This window comes from Sinohyriopsis cumingii, chromosome 9 (genome assembly GCF_028554795.1).
Source record: "Sinohyriopsis cumingii isolate HCF-2022 chromosome 9, ASM2855479v2, whole genome shotgun sequence".
NCBI classification, from domain to species: domain Eukaryota; kingdom Metazoa; phylum Mollusca; class Bivalvia; order Unionida; family Unionidae; genus Sinohyriopsis; species Sinohyriopsis cumingii.
Window position 1 is genome coordinate 90,458,064 of NC_142969.1, and position 19,497 is coordinate 90,477,560.

The 19,497-nt window shown below is 38.2% G+C and overlaps 1 protein-coding gene across 7 annotated transcripts in view; it reads left to right on the plus strand.

Moving 5' to 3' along the window:
• LOC149792221 (uncharacterized) overlaps positions 1 to 19,497 on the plus strand; it is a 51,132-nt gene that overhangs the window by 23,820 nt on the left and 7,815 nt on the right. For 2 of the 7 annotated variants that reach the window (XM_089970750.1, XM_089970751.1), the window contains 5 exons: positions 8,147 to 8,221; positions 10,368 to 10,724; positions 12,650 to 12,775; positions 13,330 to 13,348; positions 14,641 to 14,724. In XM_089970750.1, coding sequence (XP_089826876.1) covers positions 8,147 to 8,221; positions 10,368 to 10,724; positions 12,650 to 12,775; positions 13,330 to 13,348; positions 14,641 to 14,724 — 661 coding nt within the window. Of the gene's footprint in view, positions 1 to 7,876; positions 8,222 to 10,367; positions 10,725 to 12,649; positions 12,776 to 13,329; positions 13,349 to 14,640; positions 14,725 to 19,497 lie in introns of all 7 variants that reach the window. The other 5 variants (XM_089970746.1, XM_089970748.1, XM_089970752.1 and 2 more) reach the window with 4 other exon arrangements.

Here is a 19,497-nt window from a genome sequence, read left to right on the forward strand (position 1 = left end):
TACAAGAACAAGCTACCTACACTTTACACAAACCCATTCGACGCAAGTTTTCCAGAAGTCGCACCCGAGTGGAAGGCATCGATCATCAATGGCAAGCCGATTTAGCCGATGTCTCTCATTTGGCCAGCTACAATCGCGGTTACAAATATTTGTTTTGTGTCATCGACGTCTTTTCCAAATTTGCCTGGGTCCTACCCCTGACTTCCAAATCGAGCAGTGAGTTAGTGCGAGCCCTGCAACGAGTGTTGAAACAAAGTGGTCGTCACCCTCTTCGATGGCAAACGGACAAAGGCACCGAATTTCTGAACCAAGCTTTCCAAAAAGAATTAAAGAAACGTGACATTCATTTTTTTTACCACCGAGAATCCTGAAAACAAAGCCAGCATCGTGGAACGTTTTCAACGCACTTTGAAAGAACGCATGTGGAAATATTTTACGCATCACCACACTCTGAAGTACATCGAAATCTTACCGCACCTGGTGCAAGCGTACAACCAATCTTACCATCGAAGCATTGGACGTGCCCCGCAAGAAGTGACTCCCGAAAACGAAGTGCTGGTGTTTGAGGGCCTGTTTGGTGCGTCCCCGACGAGGGCTGTCCCCAAGAAAAGTGGAGTGTTGGACGTAGGAGATTGGGTGCGCATTGGCAAAACCAAACGCACTTTCGACAAAGGTTACTTACCTATCTGGACCACCGAATTGTTTCGTGTCACTGGACGAGTGCATGGACGTCATCCTGCCGTCTATAAATTGGAAGACATGAACGGAGAAGTTTTCAAAGGAACGTTTTATTTGCCCGAGTTACAACGTGTCACCAAAAAAGAAGACGACGTGTACGACATCGAAAGCATTCTCGAACGCAGAACCCGTAAAGTGGACAAACGACGTGTCAAAGAAGTCAAAGTACGTTGGAAAGGATATCCGCCCAGTTTTGATTCTTGGATCGACGCTTCGCAAGTCATCGACTATAAAAAGAAGTGACCATCATGCCCTTTCACACAGACGCAGCTACGTCGACCACTCCTTCACCCAGTTCTTCTCTGCAAGATTTACAGAAACAATCCTTATGGGTGTGGTGTGTAGAACGTGTGCCTAAAATGCAAATCGTATTTTTCTGCCAAATCTTCATGGTGTATTGTGTCATCGGGGCAGCCATTGCCAATTTGAGTTTGCAACAAGGAGACAAACAATTGTGGACCATTTTATTGAGCAGTTGCATCAGTTACCTGCTTCCTAATCCCTCCCTGAAATTCACCTCGAACGGGAACAACGGGAACCTTGTGTCCAGTGCCAGTGCCAGTCACCACTCCAATAACAACAATAACCCCATTTTGGGCGGAGACACACCTCTGACCTCCAGTAACCCCTCGGACAGCCACAGAACTCTGGAATTATGAGCAATAGCAACCAATTTTACTTAACCTTACCCAGTGACAGTTCCATGGAGGTGTTTCCCAAGAACACGTTGTGCTGTTACGTACGGAAAAGAAGCCAAGAATACTCATCTGGATGCTTGCGTGGTATGGAAACCTGACACATCGGGTGATAACACGTTTAACGATAAAGCCCTCACAGCAGATGACGATCCTCACAATGTGGGGTTTAACACACGTAGAAATAAAATTCTGCAAGGACGTAGTTTAGAACTGATGGATCGTTTGCATTTGGACATGTGGTTACAAGAAAAGTATTTACTGAACGAAGTGGATATTCGCCTGAGACTGAATCGTAGCAGTATCGCTTTCCATTTGTTGGCCCATACTAACGAGTACAAAACCATTATTCAAGAAGCCAGGCTCTACGTGCGACGCGTGGAAGTGTTACCCAAAGTGGGAAACGACATCAGTCAAACGTTGAGCAGAACGACCGCCAGGTATCACATACGACGCGTGGAAGTAAAAACGTTCACCATTCCTGCTGGACAGCGATCCATGATCGAAGATCACCTGTTCCAAGGTCATTTACCCAAGCGTTTGATCCTTGGTATCGTCAAGAATTAAGCCTTCAACGGAGTCCACAACGAAAATCCTTTCCTGTTTCATCATTACAACGTAGGCAAGATTGAAGTCAGTCGCGATGGCAAGACACTGTGTACCCGACCGTTTGAGCCTAAGTTTGGTGACAGGAATTACTTGAGGTCGTACTTGTCCCTGTACGAAGCCACCGGACAGTTAGGAACCAACACCAGTCACGGCATATCGTACGAGGATTATACAGGAGGCTACGGTATGTGGGCGTTTGATTTCACTCCAGACCAAGGCAGCGACGAAGGACACTTCCACCCTATGAAATCCGGCCAGATTCGTGTGGAACTTCAGTTTACTAATCCTCTACCTGACAGTGAACGTCCTCCTGTATGCAGAATTTGACAATACCATAGAAATCAACAGTTTAAGAGAAGTCATTCTAGGTTATTAGAAGCCATGGAAGACTGTTATCCCTCTTTACCTAGTGGAGAAATTTTGGACATGAAATGTGAGGAGACCGTGGAAGAAGAATCCCAAGACAAAGACGAAGAAGTTATCATGGTAAAGTCAAGATGGCCAGAACAAGAAGCCCATTTAGTCTCCTGTTTTGCCAAACACTTGGTCGAAAAAATTACGGAACTGACCAAGAAAGATTGTTATGGATGTCAAAACGACCATCCCAGTCAAATTCAACACGATAAATGCCTGATGCTGAGTCAAGAAGAAAAATTGGACGAGTATCTGGAGGAAGCTTGGAGTCTCATCTCGGACGAAGTCGTGTTCCACCAGTGGTATAAAGACTTGCGTGAACATTCTTGTCCACCATTAACCACTCAAGAGATCCATCGTATCGAAGCTCTCCTGAATCAGAGTGGGGAGACGAAACGAAGAAACGGTTATTTGTCAGACATTTTCAAGCAAAAAGTCAGGATCGAATTGATGACTTATTATTACCTGTGAAAAGAAAAACAACACAAAACATGGATACCTGGGAACTTTATTACCTTTTGAACCACAGTTCGTACACTGCTTCTTGGAATCCTGTCGTTTGTGCTAAAGATGAACTCCCTCATCGCAAACCTCAAGACCATCAAGCTTATGTGATCAACACGGACGACAGTCATCTCCCAGGAACCCACTGGGTAGCCGTCTACTTTCCTCAAGAAAGATGTGTGGAATATTTCGATTCGTATGGATTGCCTCCTTTGGAAGACGATATCATTGATTTTATGAGAAGAAATGCTCAGACCACCCGATTCAATAATGTGAAATTACAAGGCACAGATTCCTTGGTGTGTGGACAATATTGCGTGTATTTTCTGCATCATCGCAGCCTGGGCTATTCCTTAGAACATTTAGTAACTCATTTTGATCCTCGTTCTTCTTCTAGAAACGATGTGAAAGTAGATTGATGGTTTTGTGACCAGTATGCTTATCTTTTGTCTCAAGCTAGGAAACGTAGCGTCCATCAATGGCCTAATGACTTCCAACAGTGGAAATCACAATTTCATTCACAACGTTGTCAGCCCTGTCCAAAATAATGTGTGAGTTGAAGAAAAAAAATGTTTGGTATTTGAAAAAAATGTTTGATGTTATATTGTTGGATTATTGTTAAAAATGTTAGAGTTATTTGTTAGTGTTAAGTGATTTTGAATAAAAAAATGTTGTGTTTTGAAAAAAATTCCTTTGTGGTTTGTTTGGCTATAAGAATTTTGATTCACCCGCTTTGACTTCTCTCTATCTCTCTCATGACACTCATTGAACGTTCCGGCTCGAAAACCGTATAGGGATGTTTTCCTTCACGTCCGCGCTTTGACTTTAAAACAGCGGGTAGTTTCCAGTCTAACCATCCATTGTCGACTCATCCTCCTACGAAGATGTGCTCCAAACTAGCTAAGCTAAACGAAGCCTACGTGAATTTGCATAGGGTCAGACACAGTCTGATACCGAAGCCAGAAGAGATAGAGAACGTGAGAATGTTAAAAGTCACTGAAGACCTGATAGAAGAGCTCTTCAGAGAAGAAATGAACAGGGAGAAAGAAGAATGGACAGAAAAGTACAGACTTCAGAAACAGCAGAGAGAGCAGCAACAGCAACAACAACAGCAGCAGCAACCTGAACCTGACAGAGGCTTTGTCGATTGTCGTATCGATACCAAAGAGTTCTTCTTCTCTTTCCGAAGAAGCAGACCTATCATCAGAAAGTCTATCGTTAGAGGACGTCGCATTCTTAGAAACTAAAAGATCGCCCTAGCTTCAACTTCACGCAAGCAAAAAAAAAAAAACAGCCCTTTTCAGGGCTACCCAAATCTCTGGAAAAGAAATAACAATCGATTTGCCAATGTGTGTATGTAGAGTAGTGTGAATATAAACACGGACTCTTTTCTGGTGTGATTGTATTTGTTTGTGTTTGTAAGCATTCACGTACGTTTGTGTGGATAGTAGATAATGTTTTTTGATGTTTGACGTGTGGGAATAGTAGATTTGGGGTTTTATTGCTGCTACGCGTATGTGGATAGTATATTATTTTTAATGAAAATTTTTAAAATAGTAATAGGTAGTAAAAAAATTGAGTGAGTGTTTCTTTTAGGTCCGCGCGTTGTTTGGTCATGATCTAGGTCATACAAATTTTGTTTTATGGGATGTTTTCCTTCACGTCCGCGCTTTTAGTATAAATTGAAAATCGCTTGGCAGTCTAGCTACCCTTGTCGATTGATCAAGAGAATGAACATCAGACTAGCAAAACTGCTTGAACTTCATGTACACCTGGAATATGCCAGGTGTATAGTGAATGAGCTGGCTGCAGAGGCCATCGTAGAAGAGGCAAGGATAAAGAAAGAAGAGGAGGAGAGAAGACAGAGGGAAGAGGAGGAAAAGAAAATAGGAGACAGGATGTTGCATGTTGAAGCCAATCATCCCGCCTCTGCACTCCCAAGAAAAAAAGTAAAAGGAGACTGGGGAAGAAGATGTGTGTGTGGTGCCAGGCCTGGAAGGTGCCATCATTAACCAGGTGTCACTGGAGTTCAAAAACAAACAGCCCTTTTCAGGGCTACCCAATACTCTAGAAAAGAAATAGTAATCGATTTGCCAATGTGTGTATGTAGAGTAGTGTGAATATAAACACTGACTCTTTTTTTAAAATTGTGTGTGTGTGTGTGTGTGTGTGTGTGTAAGCGCTCACGTACGTTTGTGTGGATAGTAGATTATTGGTTTCATTTTAATGCTTTGCGTGTGTGGATAGTAGATTTGGGGTTTTCTTATTGCTGCTTCACGTATGTTGATAGTAGATAATATGAAATGAGAAAAGTAGGGCATGTTTTCCTTCACGCCCGCGCGTTTTAAGTAATGATCTAGGTAATATAAATTTTATATCTTAGGGGATGTTTTCCTTCACGTCCGCGCTTTAACTATAAGAACCCACAAGATTTGATGTTCGAACCATTCTACGGAATAAAGACAAGGAAGATGGTAGCCGTAACAGAATTGTTTAACCAGTTGAAAAACATTTGGTACTGTATGGTGGATGGAGCTTATGTAGTGGAAAGGATTGAACGAGAATGGAAGCATGAAGTTACCCAGGATTTTGTCAGAAGGCAAGTGACCAACCTGAAATTAGCTATGGGTCTGGTGAAAGAAATGATAGAAGAAGTAAAAAGACTAAGAGGCTTTATAGATCCAGAGTATGTAAAGATTGGTCACTTAAAGAAAGCCATGGATAATGTGATAGAAGTAAGGTGCTTTTTGGAAGACGTAATGGAATGGACAGAGTTGTCCTTTGTCAAAAACGGCCTGGACCAGCTTAAGAAATCGGAAGAACTTATGAGAAAAGTAATGGAGGAAGAAGTAAAGAAGATCAAAGACAAGTGGAATAAAGAACGAAAGGATAAGGAAAACGTAAAGAAAAAAGAGGCCTTTGACAAACTCAACAACAATTGGATCATAATGCAGGAGAACTTCCGAGCAATAGGTCATCCAGACTGGATGCCAGAGAAGGAGAAGAAGAAGAAAGGAATACTGGCAAAAGTGAGATCTTGGTGGAAGCAGTGGAGAAAATAAAAGAAGAAGATGATGATGAAACCAAAGGCCCTTTTCAGGGCCACTCATAGGTCTCGAAAAGATCTTGACTTTCAATCGCCTAGCCCATTTTTTTTTTAAAATAGAGACCCCCTCCCTGTTTCAATTTTTTGCCTGTTCCCTTTCCATAGACCCATCAGGTCGGGACCGTATTAAAATAGGGTCCCGACCCTGTTCCATTTTCCCTTGTCGCTCAACAGACCCACAATCTATTCCCATGTTAAATTCCCCTTGAGGCTAGAGTGACCCAAGTCTTTCCCATGTTAAATTCCCCTTGAGGCTAGAGTGTCCCATGATCTTTCCCCATGTTAAATTTCCATTGAGACTAGAGATATTTCAGGGTAATCTCAAAATTAGTGTTAATCCAGCCAATGAACACTTCAGTAATTCCAATGAATGGTTTAAATAATGATTAATCTCAACTTATATTTGAACACAACTAAAAATAATTTCACATGCTGAACTTAAAGGAGGAATGAATAATTTCTGTTTACATCTACCTTATATTAAAACTTAAAGACACAATAAGACGACAAGGATGTGGGTCATAAGTTCGCTTCTAGAAATTCTACGGTCAAAAAGGTTATGTCAACGTGTTTGCAAAGTATCATTCTCTTAAAGTACAATCTACGATCAATTACAAAAGTTAGCTAAACATTTTGTTTACAAATGGTCTCTAGCCCAAACTACAACCTAGATAAACAATAAGCGCACCACATATATATATACATAACGCATGGAGTACAATATCGGAGTTGTCCCCCTCACCTGTCTACTGGCGCCAGTCCTCCGTCGTCCGTGTAGGGCCAACTCAGGCCACTCTGGTACTATGTAAATTTCGAAAACTCAAATGCTATACGGAACAATGTGTCAACATTGTAATATCATCTTTTGTGTTCTCATATTTGTTTGCTATATCAAAAGAAATGACTAAGCATTTTATTTTACCTTTTATATCTGTTTATTTGCGATGACACCAATGTTGAAAAATATTTTATTCCAACGAATGGCACCTTTATCTTCAAGTTCGTTAGGCCCACCACAATTAATAACAAGGTTAACATATGTTTGCCTGTGTCTTTCGGGCATTCTAACAAGGATGACGTAGTTTCTCTCCAACTTGCTATATTTCATACACATTAACTAATAAATCTAATTGATTTTTCTATTTATTTTATTTCATACATCTTTAACGGACGTCGCTTAAATCAGTTAAGGTATATATTAATACAGTATTTTGATAGCTATCTGCTTGATTGCTTGATCTATTTGGCAAATTTGTGTGTGTGTGTGTGTTACCTCAATACTCTGGATAGCTAAATGCGTATCAGTTCTTTTAGATCCTGCCAAACACCTACCCTCTAATTTGTCTTATATGTATTTGTCTCAATTCTTGTCTAGTTCGAGACGTACTAAAGGTTACTGAAAGGATCCAAACATGCTTTCGTGTTCCTCAATTATTCAAATCCTCATTTTGATTTAGTAAACCCAGAAACCTCTCTCTCTCTCTCTCTCTCTCTCTCTCTCTCTCTCTCTCTCTCTCTCTATATATATATATATATATATATATATATATATATATATATATATATATATATATATATATATATATATATATATATATATATATATATATATATATATATATATATATATATGAATGTGTGTGTGTGAAAGAAAACATCATCATACGTTTCCCTTTTTGTTATATCTTTCGGTATTCTCACATTTAAAATCTATAACTCTAGTGTTCAGCCTTCAGCGCCTCCTTTTTGGTGATTAATAGCGAAATATGTGCAGATTTTCTGAATATGCCGATCTATATCCGTCTTACAGAGGATGTATATATACGGGAATTCCACCCCATTGAAACGACATTCAAATGCGTCGTTCATGAAGACTGCCATCTGTCAGTGCCGTTAAGAGTGATGAGACCCCGTTCGCCAATATTTTACTTAAGTACAATGGATGGCAAGAAACTTTTGAAGTTTCGGAATATTGAACCACCGGTAATACTAGACGAAAAATGGAGAAGAAAGATCGTTATTAAAAACAATACAACCTATCCTTATCTGACGTTCATGCTTCTGGATGTGGATATTTCAGATGCAGGAATCTACTACTTGATTGGTGATAGATTTTGGCGGAGACAAGCTGTTGCATTCATTATTAAAATAACAGGTAATAAATGGAATTTTGATTTAAAAATGATTTACAGTATTACTTGATGCTTTTTTCTACAGTGCCATGGGATATCTTGAAAAATTGTCTCTGTCTTAAGTATACCACTTGGTGGAATATGAGAATACGTAAAAATAAGTAAAATGGAATGTGAAAATATATGGAGTTGGAAATGAATTTATGTGCGATTAGTAAACTGCATCAGGGACTTTTTTCTGATGTTATATTTTTGAAAATTCGAAAATACAAATGTTTCACACGTTGTTTAGATCTACAGATTAAAGAACATTTAGAAATATTTTGAATTTATAGATGTTAACATTTGAAATTCCTTTTTTATGTTTTGGTTTGTCTTTTGCGCCAAGAATCTTTATCCTCAAATTTCACAACGTGATCTAAGTGTACTAAAGGTATTTTCTGTTCTGGTAGGAAGATTTTGACATTTTTGCATTAATTGAAGCGTTTGGTTGACCGTAGAGAGCCAATTTTCAAATTTCATGCATGCGAAGAAAAGAGCATTAAGTTATTTGCAAACATATTTATGTAGAATGGTAACCATCAACTTAATTATTTGGCATATTGAACTTCTACATTTCTTTTTTAAGGCTGCTATAATGATCTCGCGAAACATCAGTTGCTGCTGATAAAGTTCAAAGGTTTCTGTAACTAACTATTAAGAAATTGAAACTGTTCTTTACTATTAGCCAATCAGAATACAGTATTTGCAGAGATTCTCTCCAGTGATTGGCCTGCATCAGCCAATCAAGACTGAGCTTTATCAACCAAACTAATTGGCCACCTGATTGTATAAGCAGCCAATTGTATTCATGACAACTTTATTGTATAGGATGAAACTACAGAAGAAGAGAAACTGAGCTAGTGGCTTTGTGGTACCATATACACGACATACACGAGGGTTATTTGAACAAGACTAAGTCTAGTGACCTGTGATATATTGTCATTTTGCGACTGTGTTTACATGCTTCGTTACGAAGTTGTAATTGCTTACATATGTTCGCTGTTTATCTGGCATGTTGATTGAAAATTATCACAGTATAAAGTATAACAGAGTCGCACCTACATGGATTGCCATGACTCTAGGACAAATTATATTACGCCAGTTTGTGCTTGTGCTTGTGAGATATAGCTAATAGGAATCAGGCGAAATCGGCCACCAGATTGATGAAGGTGCCAGCAAACATGATTGTAGAAGGGAGCATTATGGATATAAAACAAGAGGTGCATTGAAGGACAGAAATTCAATACAATTTGTCCCTTTGTCAAAATTACATTAATTATCACTTGGAGGAGCTCTGTTCTTGCTCAGAGCAGGTGAATCCAAATAGAACATTCTGTGTATTATATGTCTGGGGCGTGTTTGATAATGCATGGTACGAAATACTAATCTAGGGCTTAGAATTTAATACTAAAGATTGGTACTAATGTACAGTAAGAAATACCAATGCAAAGACCACCAGTCCAAGCCGACAGAATCTACTTCATTCAGGTAAAATTAAATTATAGCTGCTGTTGTTCTTGTTCTGTCTTTAAAGTCATTTCTCAGCGCAGAATAGGCTTTACATGAAGGCCAATATAACTGGCAGAGAAAGAACACAGGAAGGAACCAACGACCCACTGGAAGCTACTGACAAGCTTCATTGCATATCCACGTCGTCTGAGTCCAAGACTCAAACCCAGTCGGACAGAGGTGTGTTGGCAGTAATAGGTAGAGGTTAACGCTTAAGACCAATGAGCAACCCGGGATCATGCAGTGTGTGCCAGTAGCCAATGCAGTCGTCTCATAACGTCTTAACTGACGGGGTCATTAACAATACGTGATCTTCTGATTAATCGGTTGGCGTGCTCGGAAGATCATGTGATATTAACACCCTCGGCAGTGATGGTACAAAATGGGTTATTGGAAGATTTCAGTGGTTACTGGCACGCTCTATGTGAATGCTAGTTACCTGGTAGCAGAGGAGAACATGATCGGTCGCAATTCATAAATATAAAAGGTGACAGGGAAAACGAAGTTAGCAATATCAACGGATGGTATGCACGCAATTAAACTCTAGGTCAGTTAATTCTGAATATTGATAATCTCTACCCCTCGAGCACTAGAAGAACTGTACAATTGTCGTTTCAGAGTATCCTAAACAGCCAGCAATTTTATTACGCAACCACGAAGCTGAGTCAAACTTGGGTCCATATGAACTGTATTGCGTTTCTGAATCTATAAGTCAGCCCATGTTTACAAGGAAACAGATTTTGTTTACTTGGAGAATCAACGGTCACAATCTGACTGAAATGCAGCCATGCTTTAGGTTGAATGGACCGATACTGACCGTGTGTGTGGATGCTTGTGGTCTAGGGGCAGATGACAATATATCTGTAACCTGCACAGCTGAAGAAAACGGTTTAGTGTCAAATGAAAGTCACCCCTTTATTGTACCGGTATCTCGTGTCATTTCAGAAGAACCAGCAAGAGGCGTCGACACTCAAGGTAACTAAAGTACAATGCAATGGTCAGGGTAACCAAAGTACAATAGAATGGTCAGGGTAACCGAACTACAATACAATGTTCAGGGTAACCAAAGTACAATACAATGGTCAGGGTAACCAAATTACAATACGATGGTCAGGGTAACTAAAGCACAATACAGTGGTCTGGGTAACCAAACTACAATACAATGGTAAGGGTAACCAAACTACACTACAATGGTCAGGGTAACCAAACTGCACTACAATGGTCAGGGTAACCAAACTACAATGCAATGGTCAGAGTAACCATACTACAATGCAATGGTCAGGGTAGCCAAACTACAGTACAATGGTCAGGGTAACCAAACTACAATACAATGGTCAGGGTAACCAAACTACAATGCAATGGTCAGGGTAACCAAACTACAGTACAATGCTCAGGGTAACCAAACTACAATGCAATGGTCAGGGTAACCAAAGTACAATACAATGGTCAGGGTAACCAAACTACAATACAATGTTCAGGGTAGCCGAACTACAGTACAATGGTCAGGGTAACCAAACTACAATACAATGGTCAGGGTAACCAAACTACAATGCAATGGTCAGTGTAACCAAACTACACTACAATGGTCAGGGTAACCAAAGTACACTACAATGGTCAGGGTAACCAAACTACAGTACAATGGTCAGAGTAGCCGAACTACAGTACAATGGTCAGGGTAACCAAACTACGGTACAATGCTCAGGGTAACCAAACTACAATAAAATGGTCAGGGTAACCACAGTACAATACAATGGCCAGGGTAACCAAACTACAATACAATGGTCAGGGTAGCCGAACTACAGTACAATGGTCAGGGTAACCAAACTACAATAGAATGGTCAGGGTAACCAAACTACACTACACTGGTCAGGGTAGCCGAACTACAGTACAATGGTCAGGGTAATCAAACTACAATACAATGGTCAGGGTAACCAAACTACATTACAGTGGTCAGGGTAACCAAACTGCAATACAACGGTCAGGGTAACCAGACTACAACGAAATGGTCAGTGTAACCAAACTACACTACAATGATCAGGGTACCCAAACTACACTACAATGGTCAGGGTAACCAAACTACACTACAATGATCAGGGTACCCAAACTACACTACAATGGTCAGGGTAACCAAACTACAGTACATTGGTCAGGGTAGCCGAACTACAGTATAATAATCAGGGTAACCAAACTACAATACAATGAGCTTATACAATTCGTTACAAACAACCCAATCAAATAAGTGACAGCAAAACTATAAAAACTATAATTTTACATTCCAAGCTATACAAAATAACCTCATACTGGTCATTAATAACACGATACTTCCATGTACAGCGACATTTTTATAACAAAATCCAACTACCAGAAACATATATACAGCAATATTGGCGTATATACATATTGAAATATCTCGCTCTGTAACGTAGACAAATTGTGTATTGAGAGTCTATATATATATATATATATATATATATATATATATATATATATATATATATATATATATATATATATATATATATATATATATATATATATATATATTACCTTTGTTATTAGTGAACTAGAAGAAAGTTATTGTTAAAACTCAACTATTTATATTGTACGTCGTATAACTCATTCTTGTACTTAGTGATGTTTCACTCGTTGTCGGTCACGTCTTTGTGCTTTTTCTTCCAACACCATTGTGTGAAATACACTAAATTTAGAATTGCACTTGCCTACTTGACCCGATGAGGTTCGAGAAGGAATACATAAAGATGTCCTCGCCCGAAGAGACCTTGGTAGAACCAAGGAAAAGGTAAAATACATAAAAAATTAAATCTTGACAAAACTTTATTTGATTTCATAAAATATCTTTCTAAACATTACTTTCGCATCTTTTCAACTCTAATTCCCAGATGACGGAGCCAAACTGACCACAGGAACGTTAGTTTTAGCTTTCCTTGGCTCTCTTGTAACTGGTGCAATACTTGGTATCTCTCTCAAGTTTTTAGTAGCAAAAAGAGTGGGATTTTACAAGAAAGGTGAGTATTGACGTTAGGGCAGACTGCGCATAGAATAAACTGTTTATTTGTAGAAGATATTAATGTTATTAAATGCTTAAAGCTTAGAGTTTACGACTCACGTGTTAGACTGTATAGTAGAAAATGCAAATTGCATCCAATCAACTGCTGTTTAGACAATTGTGTCATCGGTATTTTAATATTTGTCACAATGTAACATAAAAAAGGTGTTCCTTATGAAATATATTTTTAGTAGGGGGTCTTTAATTGCAAGCTATACATGCAATTTTGGAAACGAACCACATTAGTGTATTATAGGAGAGAAAATTATAAGAACTAGGAGTGTGACAGATGTTACGATGAATTACATAGCACGTATAAATACAAATGCCACTCCTAGTTAATTTTTATTTGGTTGATGCTATTTTTGTTGGGGTGGGGAAAGGTTTGGGGGTAGCAAATGGACAAAATGCTATGAACAGTGTCATATGCAAAGAATGAACTATTTTTCGAAACAGTACTCTTCGATAATTTGTCTGAATTTTTTTTCTACTATGCATAACTCTTGTTTTCAGACGACAGACATGCAGAGAGGTATGCCTACATTTTATTCATTCCTAGCACAGAGATTTAATAAATATATTTATTTGCTTTTCGTTTAATGTGGATCAGTATACAGCAAATGCTCTACTTTAATTTTACTGGGCTAAACCACTTTCGGACATTTATTCCCTGCTGAGTGCAGATTACTGACACCTTGGTAAAACATCACATATCATGATTAGTTTGTGCAACAGAGTCCTAAAAGATTCTGTTTGAGAGACACGTTTCAACAAATTATTCTGTCGCAGTTTAAATAATCTGACTAAATATATGTTGGAAGGCATTAGCGTTCAAGTCATCGTCAACCAAGATTTATATAATCTGACTAAATATATGTTGGAAGGCATTAGCGTTCAAGTCATCGTCAACCAAGATTTATATAATCTGACTAAATATATGTTGGAAGGCATTAGCGTTCAAGTCATCGTCAACCAAGATTTATATAATCTGACTAAATATTTGTTTGAGTGCGTCTTCCAGAGTTCATGCAAATTTAGGAACTATATATTTGACACATTAATGTCCGATATCAGACCATTCAAAGCAGTATGTGTTTGCCACGTTCCAAGATAGCAGAGAATTGAATTTAGGTAATTGAGGATATCCCATTTTATTGGTGGATAACAATTTCGTGTATTTTAAAAGAAAATGCACATCTTTCCAATAAACATTCATTTGTGCTTTGTCTCCACAAATGCCCAATAGAAAGTTTGACCCATTTACATGAAATAGTCATGCACGTCCTAATACCTGAATAATAAGGAATAGCATTTGTTAAATAAGTTTATTTTATCAAATTAACGCGATGCCCAGACAGAGACGATGCTTTAAAGAAGTCATCCATATCTGTTCAAAAGCAATAGCCGAAGACTTTCCAAGCGTACATAACTTTTTGGTGGTTAATGAACCTACTTACCTCACTTGAACAAAACCTTGCGATTCGTGTAAGTTCCCAAGTAAATCTGAAAATACTATATCATAATTGTATCGTTAGACATAGTTGTCATAAAAATTAATAAAAGCTATTCAATTAATTGTCCTCCTAGAAATAATCACAGTAAACAGGAGGTAATTTTAACGGTCGAAACAACTAACGAAGAGTTGACAATACATTTTGAAATGTTTTTCTCAAGGGAATAATACACATATGAGGCTCAAAATATTTAGCAAATGCTAAACGTTTTAGGATATGGAATTTTATGTATTACACAAAATTCATGAATTGATATTGCTCTTGATGTATGCAAAACGTTCCCTAATATAAAGTGTTCTATGTTGAACAGGAATACTGACGTCCCTAATGACACTCTGTATGTAAAGTGTGTCATAATGCAAGACACAAAGCCAGAGGGCGAAGTTTCATTTAGGTAGTCTCTCTGCCCTAAGTTGTGTTATATTTCCATATTTATGCGCATTTCATTTCTTCTTCTTCTTGTCTCTCTCTCTCTCTCTCTCTCTCTCTCTCTCTCTCTCATTGTGCCATTGTCATTGTCGCCAGACTGTCATTTTTGTCGCCAGAGTGCCACATATTAAGTAATAGAAAAAGCGACATCAACAAGGTTAGTGACATTCAACAACTATTTACCTAGATAACAAAGTGACCATTTAAAAGGAAAGTGCAGTTTTAGGAATTAAATCCCAAACAGTCATATAAGTTTATTACACGTCTAATAGTAAAGTGTTTAGAATTAATTCAATCGTATTAGGAATGAATTTCAATGTTGAATGTGATGATATTTCCGTAGCATTGAACGTGCCTATGTGCCAACAGTCTTGAAATACCACAGGGATATAATCCAGAACGTCCTTGAATGAATTTAAAATAATTCCAACAATAGCAATTTATTCCTAAAGTCAATGAGCACTGTGTAATTCCAATGAATAATTTAAATCAATGAATCCTTTTAAAGTATAACATGACGAAACTAATAGACCAAGTCCACTACTCAGATGTTATGGGTTAATTAATATTTCTGAAATAAACAAATTTTATATAAAAATTAAGACACAACAATAGTACCAGGATGAAGGTTAAACGTTAATTTCCTGAACATTCCAAGTTGCAAAACAAGGTCAGGTCATTTACATACATTTTAGCAAGGAACATGAAATATAAGTATGTCAATTGGACCGGCAATTTCTAAGGGAACAATAAATATTCTGCAATCAGATCAAAGTAAACATGGTAACAAATATTATTTTAAGGTTTATTCTAAAATCATTGACAAAAGCTGTATAATATACTATATTATTTTAGACCATATAAGACAAGAAGGAATTAACATTCGTTTAGCCCTTCTTTGACTTTATGAAAAGGGTAAATGTAATGATAGCAATATTCATTGGCAATTATTGTTCGTTCATCAGTTTTGAAAAAGTAGTGTTACATTTATCCTAACGTCATGCAGTATGCACATAAACATTCGTTCATACTTCCCCATGCAAACACATTAAATCTTGATTTCTTAAACGCATATTATTTGGCTCTAGAATGGGAGCGCTAAATCAGACGGTTCACACCATTCAAATTGTTGTATCGCCACAAAGATGAGTCCTTGTTTCTTTTTCGGAAAACGGCAGATCTAATGTTATAATTTTTTTCCCTGACTCATCGCTGTGCCAAAATAGGCATAATCAATCGCAAATCTAAGATATCTGACACGCACAAGCGCAACTTATTTCATGATCGTATATAATCCATGAAATATACCCTTTGAAGAAAAATCATTATACAAATATTTTACTGGTAAATGTTTCTAACAAATTACAAAACTAAAGCAAAATTTTGCGTAATCATTGTGACTACCACTAATGATTTCAAACATAAGTAGCATAGCAAAGGTATATATATATATATATATATATATATATATATATATATATATATATATATATATATATATATATATATATACCATTATGACTTGAATCCAAACCGTTTTATATTAAACGTGTGTGTGTGCGTGTGTGTGTGCGTGCGTGTTTTTGTGCAAGAGAGAGACAGAAAGAGTGCGAGAGAGGGCATTTCCCAAGAGACTCTGTCTAGCGCTCCTAAAATACAAATACTTCAAGACGTGTTGCAGCCTTATTATACAACAAACATATAACCTCATGTCGCTCGCGAAGCTCTCGTGTCTCGATGATACAATTTCCCAGATGGAATATACAATCATGTATATATCCCTATAAAGAACGTTCCGATCGCTATTACTAGTATCATAGCATTTCGTTTGTATGCTAGGAACAAATAGGACGTCCAGACTTACTTGGAATAGCATTGATATGCTACAGTCCTGCCTCACAATTTCTCAGAAGAAGAGATACAAAAATTCGTTTGAAATATTATTTCGGACGAATTACCGAATTCCGCTTAGTCATAATCAACGGAGCCAAACTCATCTCGGGAAAGTGGGACACGTACAGTTTAAAAATTACACGATTTATCTGAGAATGCCTTAAACGTTTGGAATAACCAAATGGCCAATGGTTTTGTTCCATACTTCTTCAATATCGAAGCTAATCAGCAAGATGCCCCCCCCCCGGCATTTGCTTCACATTTGCTATTACGACAGTGACAGTATGCACACATAACAACTCACTCTTCAAAATGGTTTGACTTTCACGAAGAAATGTTGAAATATAGCCATTACGATTCCGACATTTTACTCCGTTGCTCTAAAACTTTGCGGCAATAATTTATGGATCACGGACGGTTCGATCCCTTTGGTTGGATTAGTCTATCGAAGAAGTTCATTCCTGCAAACTAACCATCATACCCCCTGAATCCTAATTCTCGCTCAGCCCTCTGTCTGCACCAGACCTTTGTCCTGATTACCGTACAAGTGTGAAAGTAAAGACAAATGGATACAACATGCCACAAACGGTGGATAAAAGAAAATTGGAAGTCTTCCTGTTCATGGATGGTAATAAGTCTACGAACACCAGCGATATTTATTTCACGCATGCCCTACTTTCCCCAACGAAAAGTCTTGTCTCAGTGTTCACCTTGGAAGAGTTCTACGAGCTAACATACCAACAATATCTGAGATTAGAAAGTTAAAGATAATAAGTGGTAGAAATGTGCAGTGTGAGTAAAATCAACTTTTCAAAACCGATCCTACGGTTTAGACTCATTGTTTAAACCTACGACGTTTTAGAGATCTCATCTTTGAACCCACACGACAGTTTGCTTATAGGAGGAACCAATACAACATGCTTGATTCACGACGTATAGGAATTTCAAGGACAATAAAAAAAACCATCGATGTGTGTTGTTCGTTTCATTCTTGGATTTGCAAGGACCAGTAAGTCCTTATTGGTCACCTTAAAAATTTGGCACAAAACATTTAGTGGAACACATTTGTCAATGGGAAAACTTGATCAAATGCAAGGTCCTGCATCCATCCCACTTGCAAAATCCTGTCTTACCACATCATTCCCCAGGAAAACTGATGGTTCCTTTTGCCAGAGGTGTGGGCAAACATGGAATAAAGACCATCCTTGTTGCCACAAGGAAAAGGAACGCACTTTCACACGATCTTAAATGAGTATCGAATTGTTTCATGCTCTGGAACGTAGGTGTTTGTTGTTAAATGTATACGTAATATTGCACCTTCCTACCACTGAACAATATCGTAACGACGGGGACTCTAATAAAGGCATTTTCTCAGTCGATGAGTTTCTCAAATTGAAGAAAGAAACTAGTGGTTATCTATCTTTGTGTCAGACCCCAGAAGATAAAATTAGATCCCAAATATGATGCAGATCCTAAGAAGGCATCACCTTGGAACATGTGGAAAAGAACGAAGGAAGACTACATGTTATCCAAAATACTGTTAAAATTGTTTGTGGGAATAATTGGTGGAATGTCCGATATTGCTGAAGACATAATACTTGACAGACCCAAGTCTCTTCTTTCAACTGGTGAACGGCAAACTCATGAGTCATGTGGAAATCATTCGTGAAAATGCGATTCTCGTCACTCACACAAAAGGAGTTAGCACCGCCCGCCACCCTCGAGGCATTATTACTGGCTACGTGATAGCCAATATCCGTTCAAAATTGTGTGATGCCTTGGAACTCTGGAGATCGATGCCCCTGGTTTGACAGCCCGACAGTTGTGTGTCTATTGTTGTTGTTGCTGTAAGTTTTAACTTCATTTTTCAGAACAACATAGGCTATACATGTTGGCAAGTATAAGTAGTGGAGGAAGAACCCTGGAAAACCCCCGAAAGAGCAACCAACCCACGAGAAGCTATTGGCAATTTCTCAAATAACCATATTAGCAGACTCCAAGACTCGAACCCACACAGACAGATGAGCGGTGAGCGCTTAAGACCACTCGGCCACTCAGGGCCCTTCAGAAAAGTGTATAAATTTGTGTACCAGAAACGAATGCGAATTCCAGACCATAGTTTTACCGTAAGATACACGCTGAGCTTCTGGGAACAATTCTAAGACAATCACTTCATGCCGAATACAAACGCTGACCTAGAAAGATGCATTTCAAATGGAAAAGACCTTTAACACCATGGACCCCTACCTCCACAATTCCCTCAGAGCAAGGTTCTTCCAAGAGGAAACTGGATTGAACAGTCTGTAAACATTATTGTCGCATCATCGGCGCCCACACAGTGACTTTTCGAAAAATTTAGATCCATCCCTTATACGTACACAGTAAGCTTTATAGGCTTTGCGCCTGGGGTTTCAGCACACAATTCAGCAGTTTTCATTACAGAGCTTTGTAAATACTTGGATTTAACGCTTGGACACAAGATGTAGCTGATCAGGCCAAAATGATTGTGTGTGATTGAAAGACAAAACAGAAAAACATAATTTTGTTTGTTATGTTTTTTAAAGTACATTCGTTGCACCATGAAGCAAACTGCACGATTTTCGTTTTCAGGAAATGTAAATATGTTGCACATTCATGGCACATTTTTCAAAAGTGAATGGTTGTATCATGAACTTGTAATTTTTTAAAAAGTAATTTTCTTGAATTATTAACTGCATGTTATGAAATATAAATCTGTTGTACATGAACTTTTGTTTGTGTGAGATAATAATATCAACTGTAAATATTAATTGGTTGCAGAATAAAAGAAACCAAACATGAGCTGTGCTTGGTGACATGTCAATAT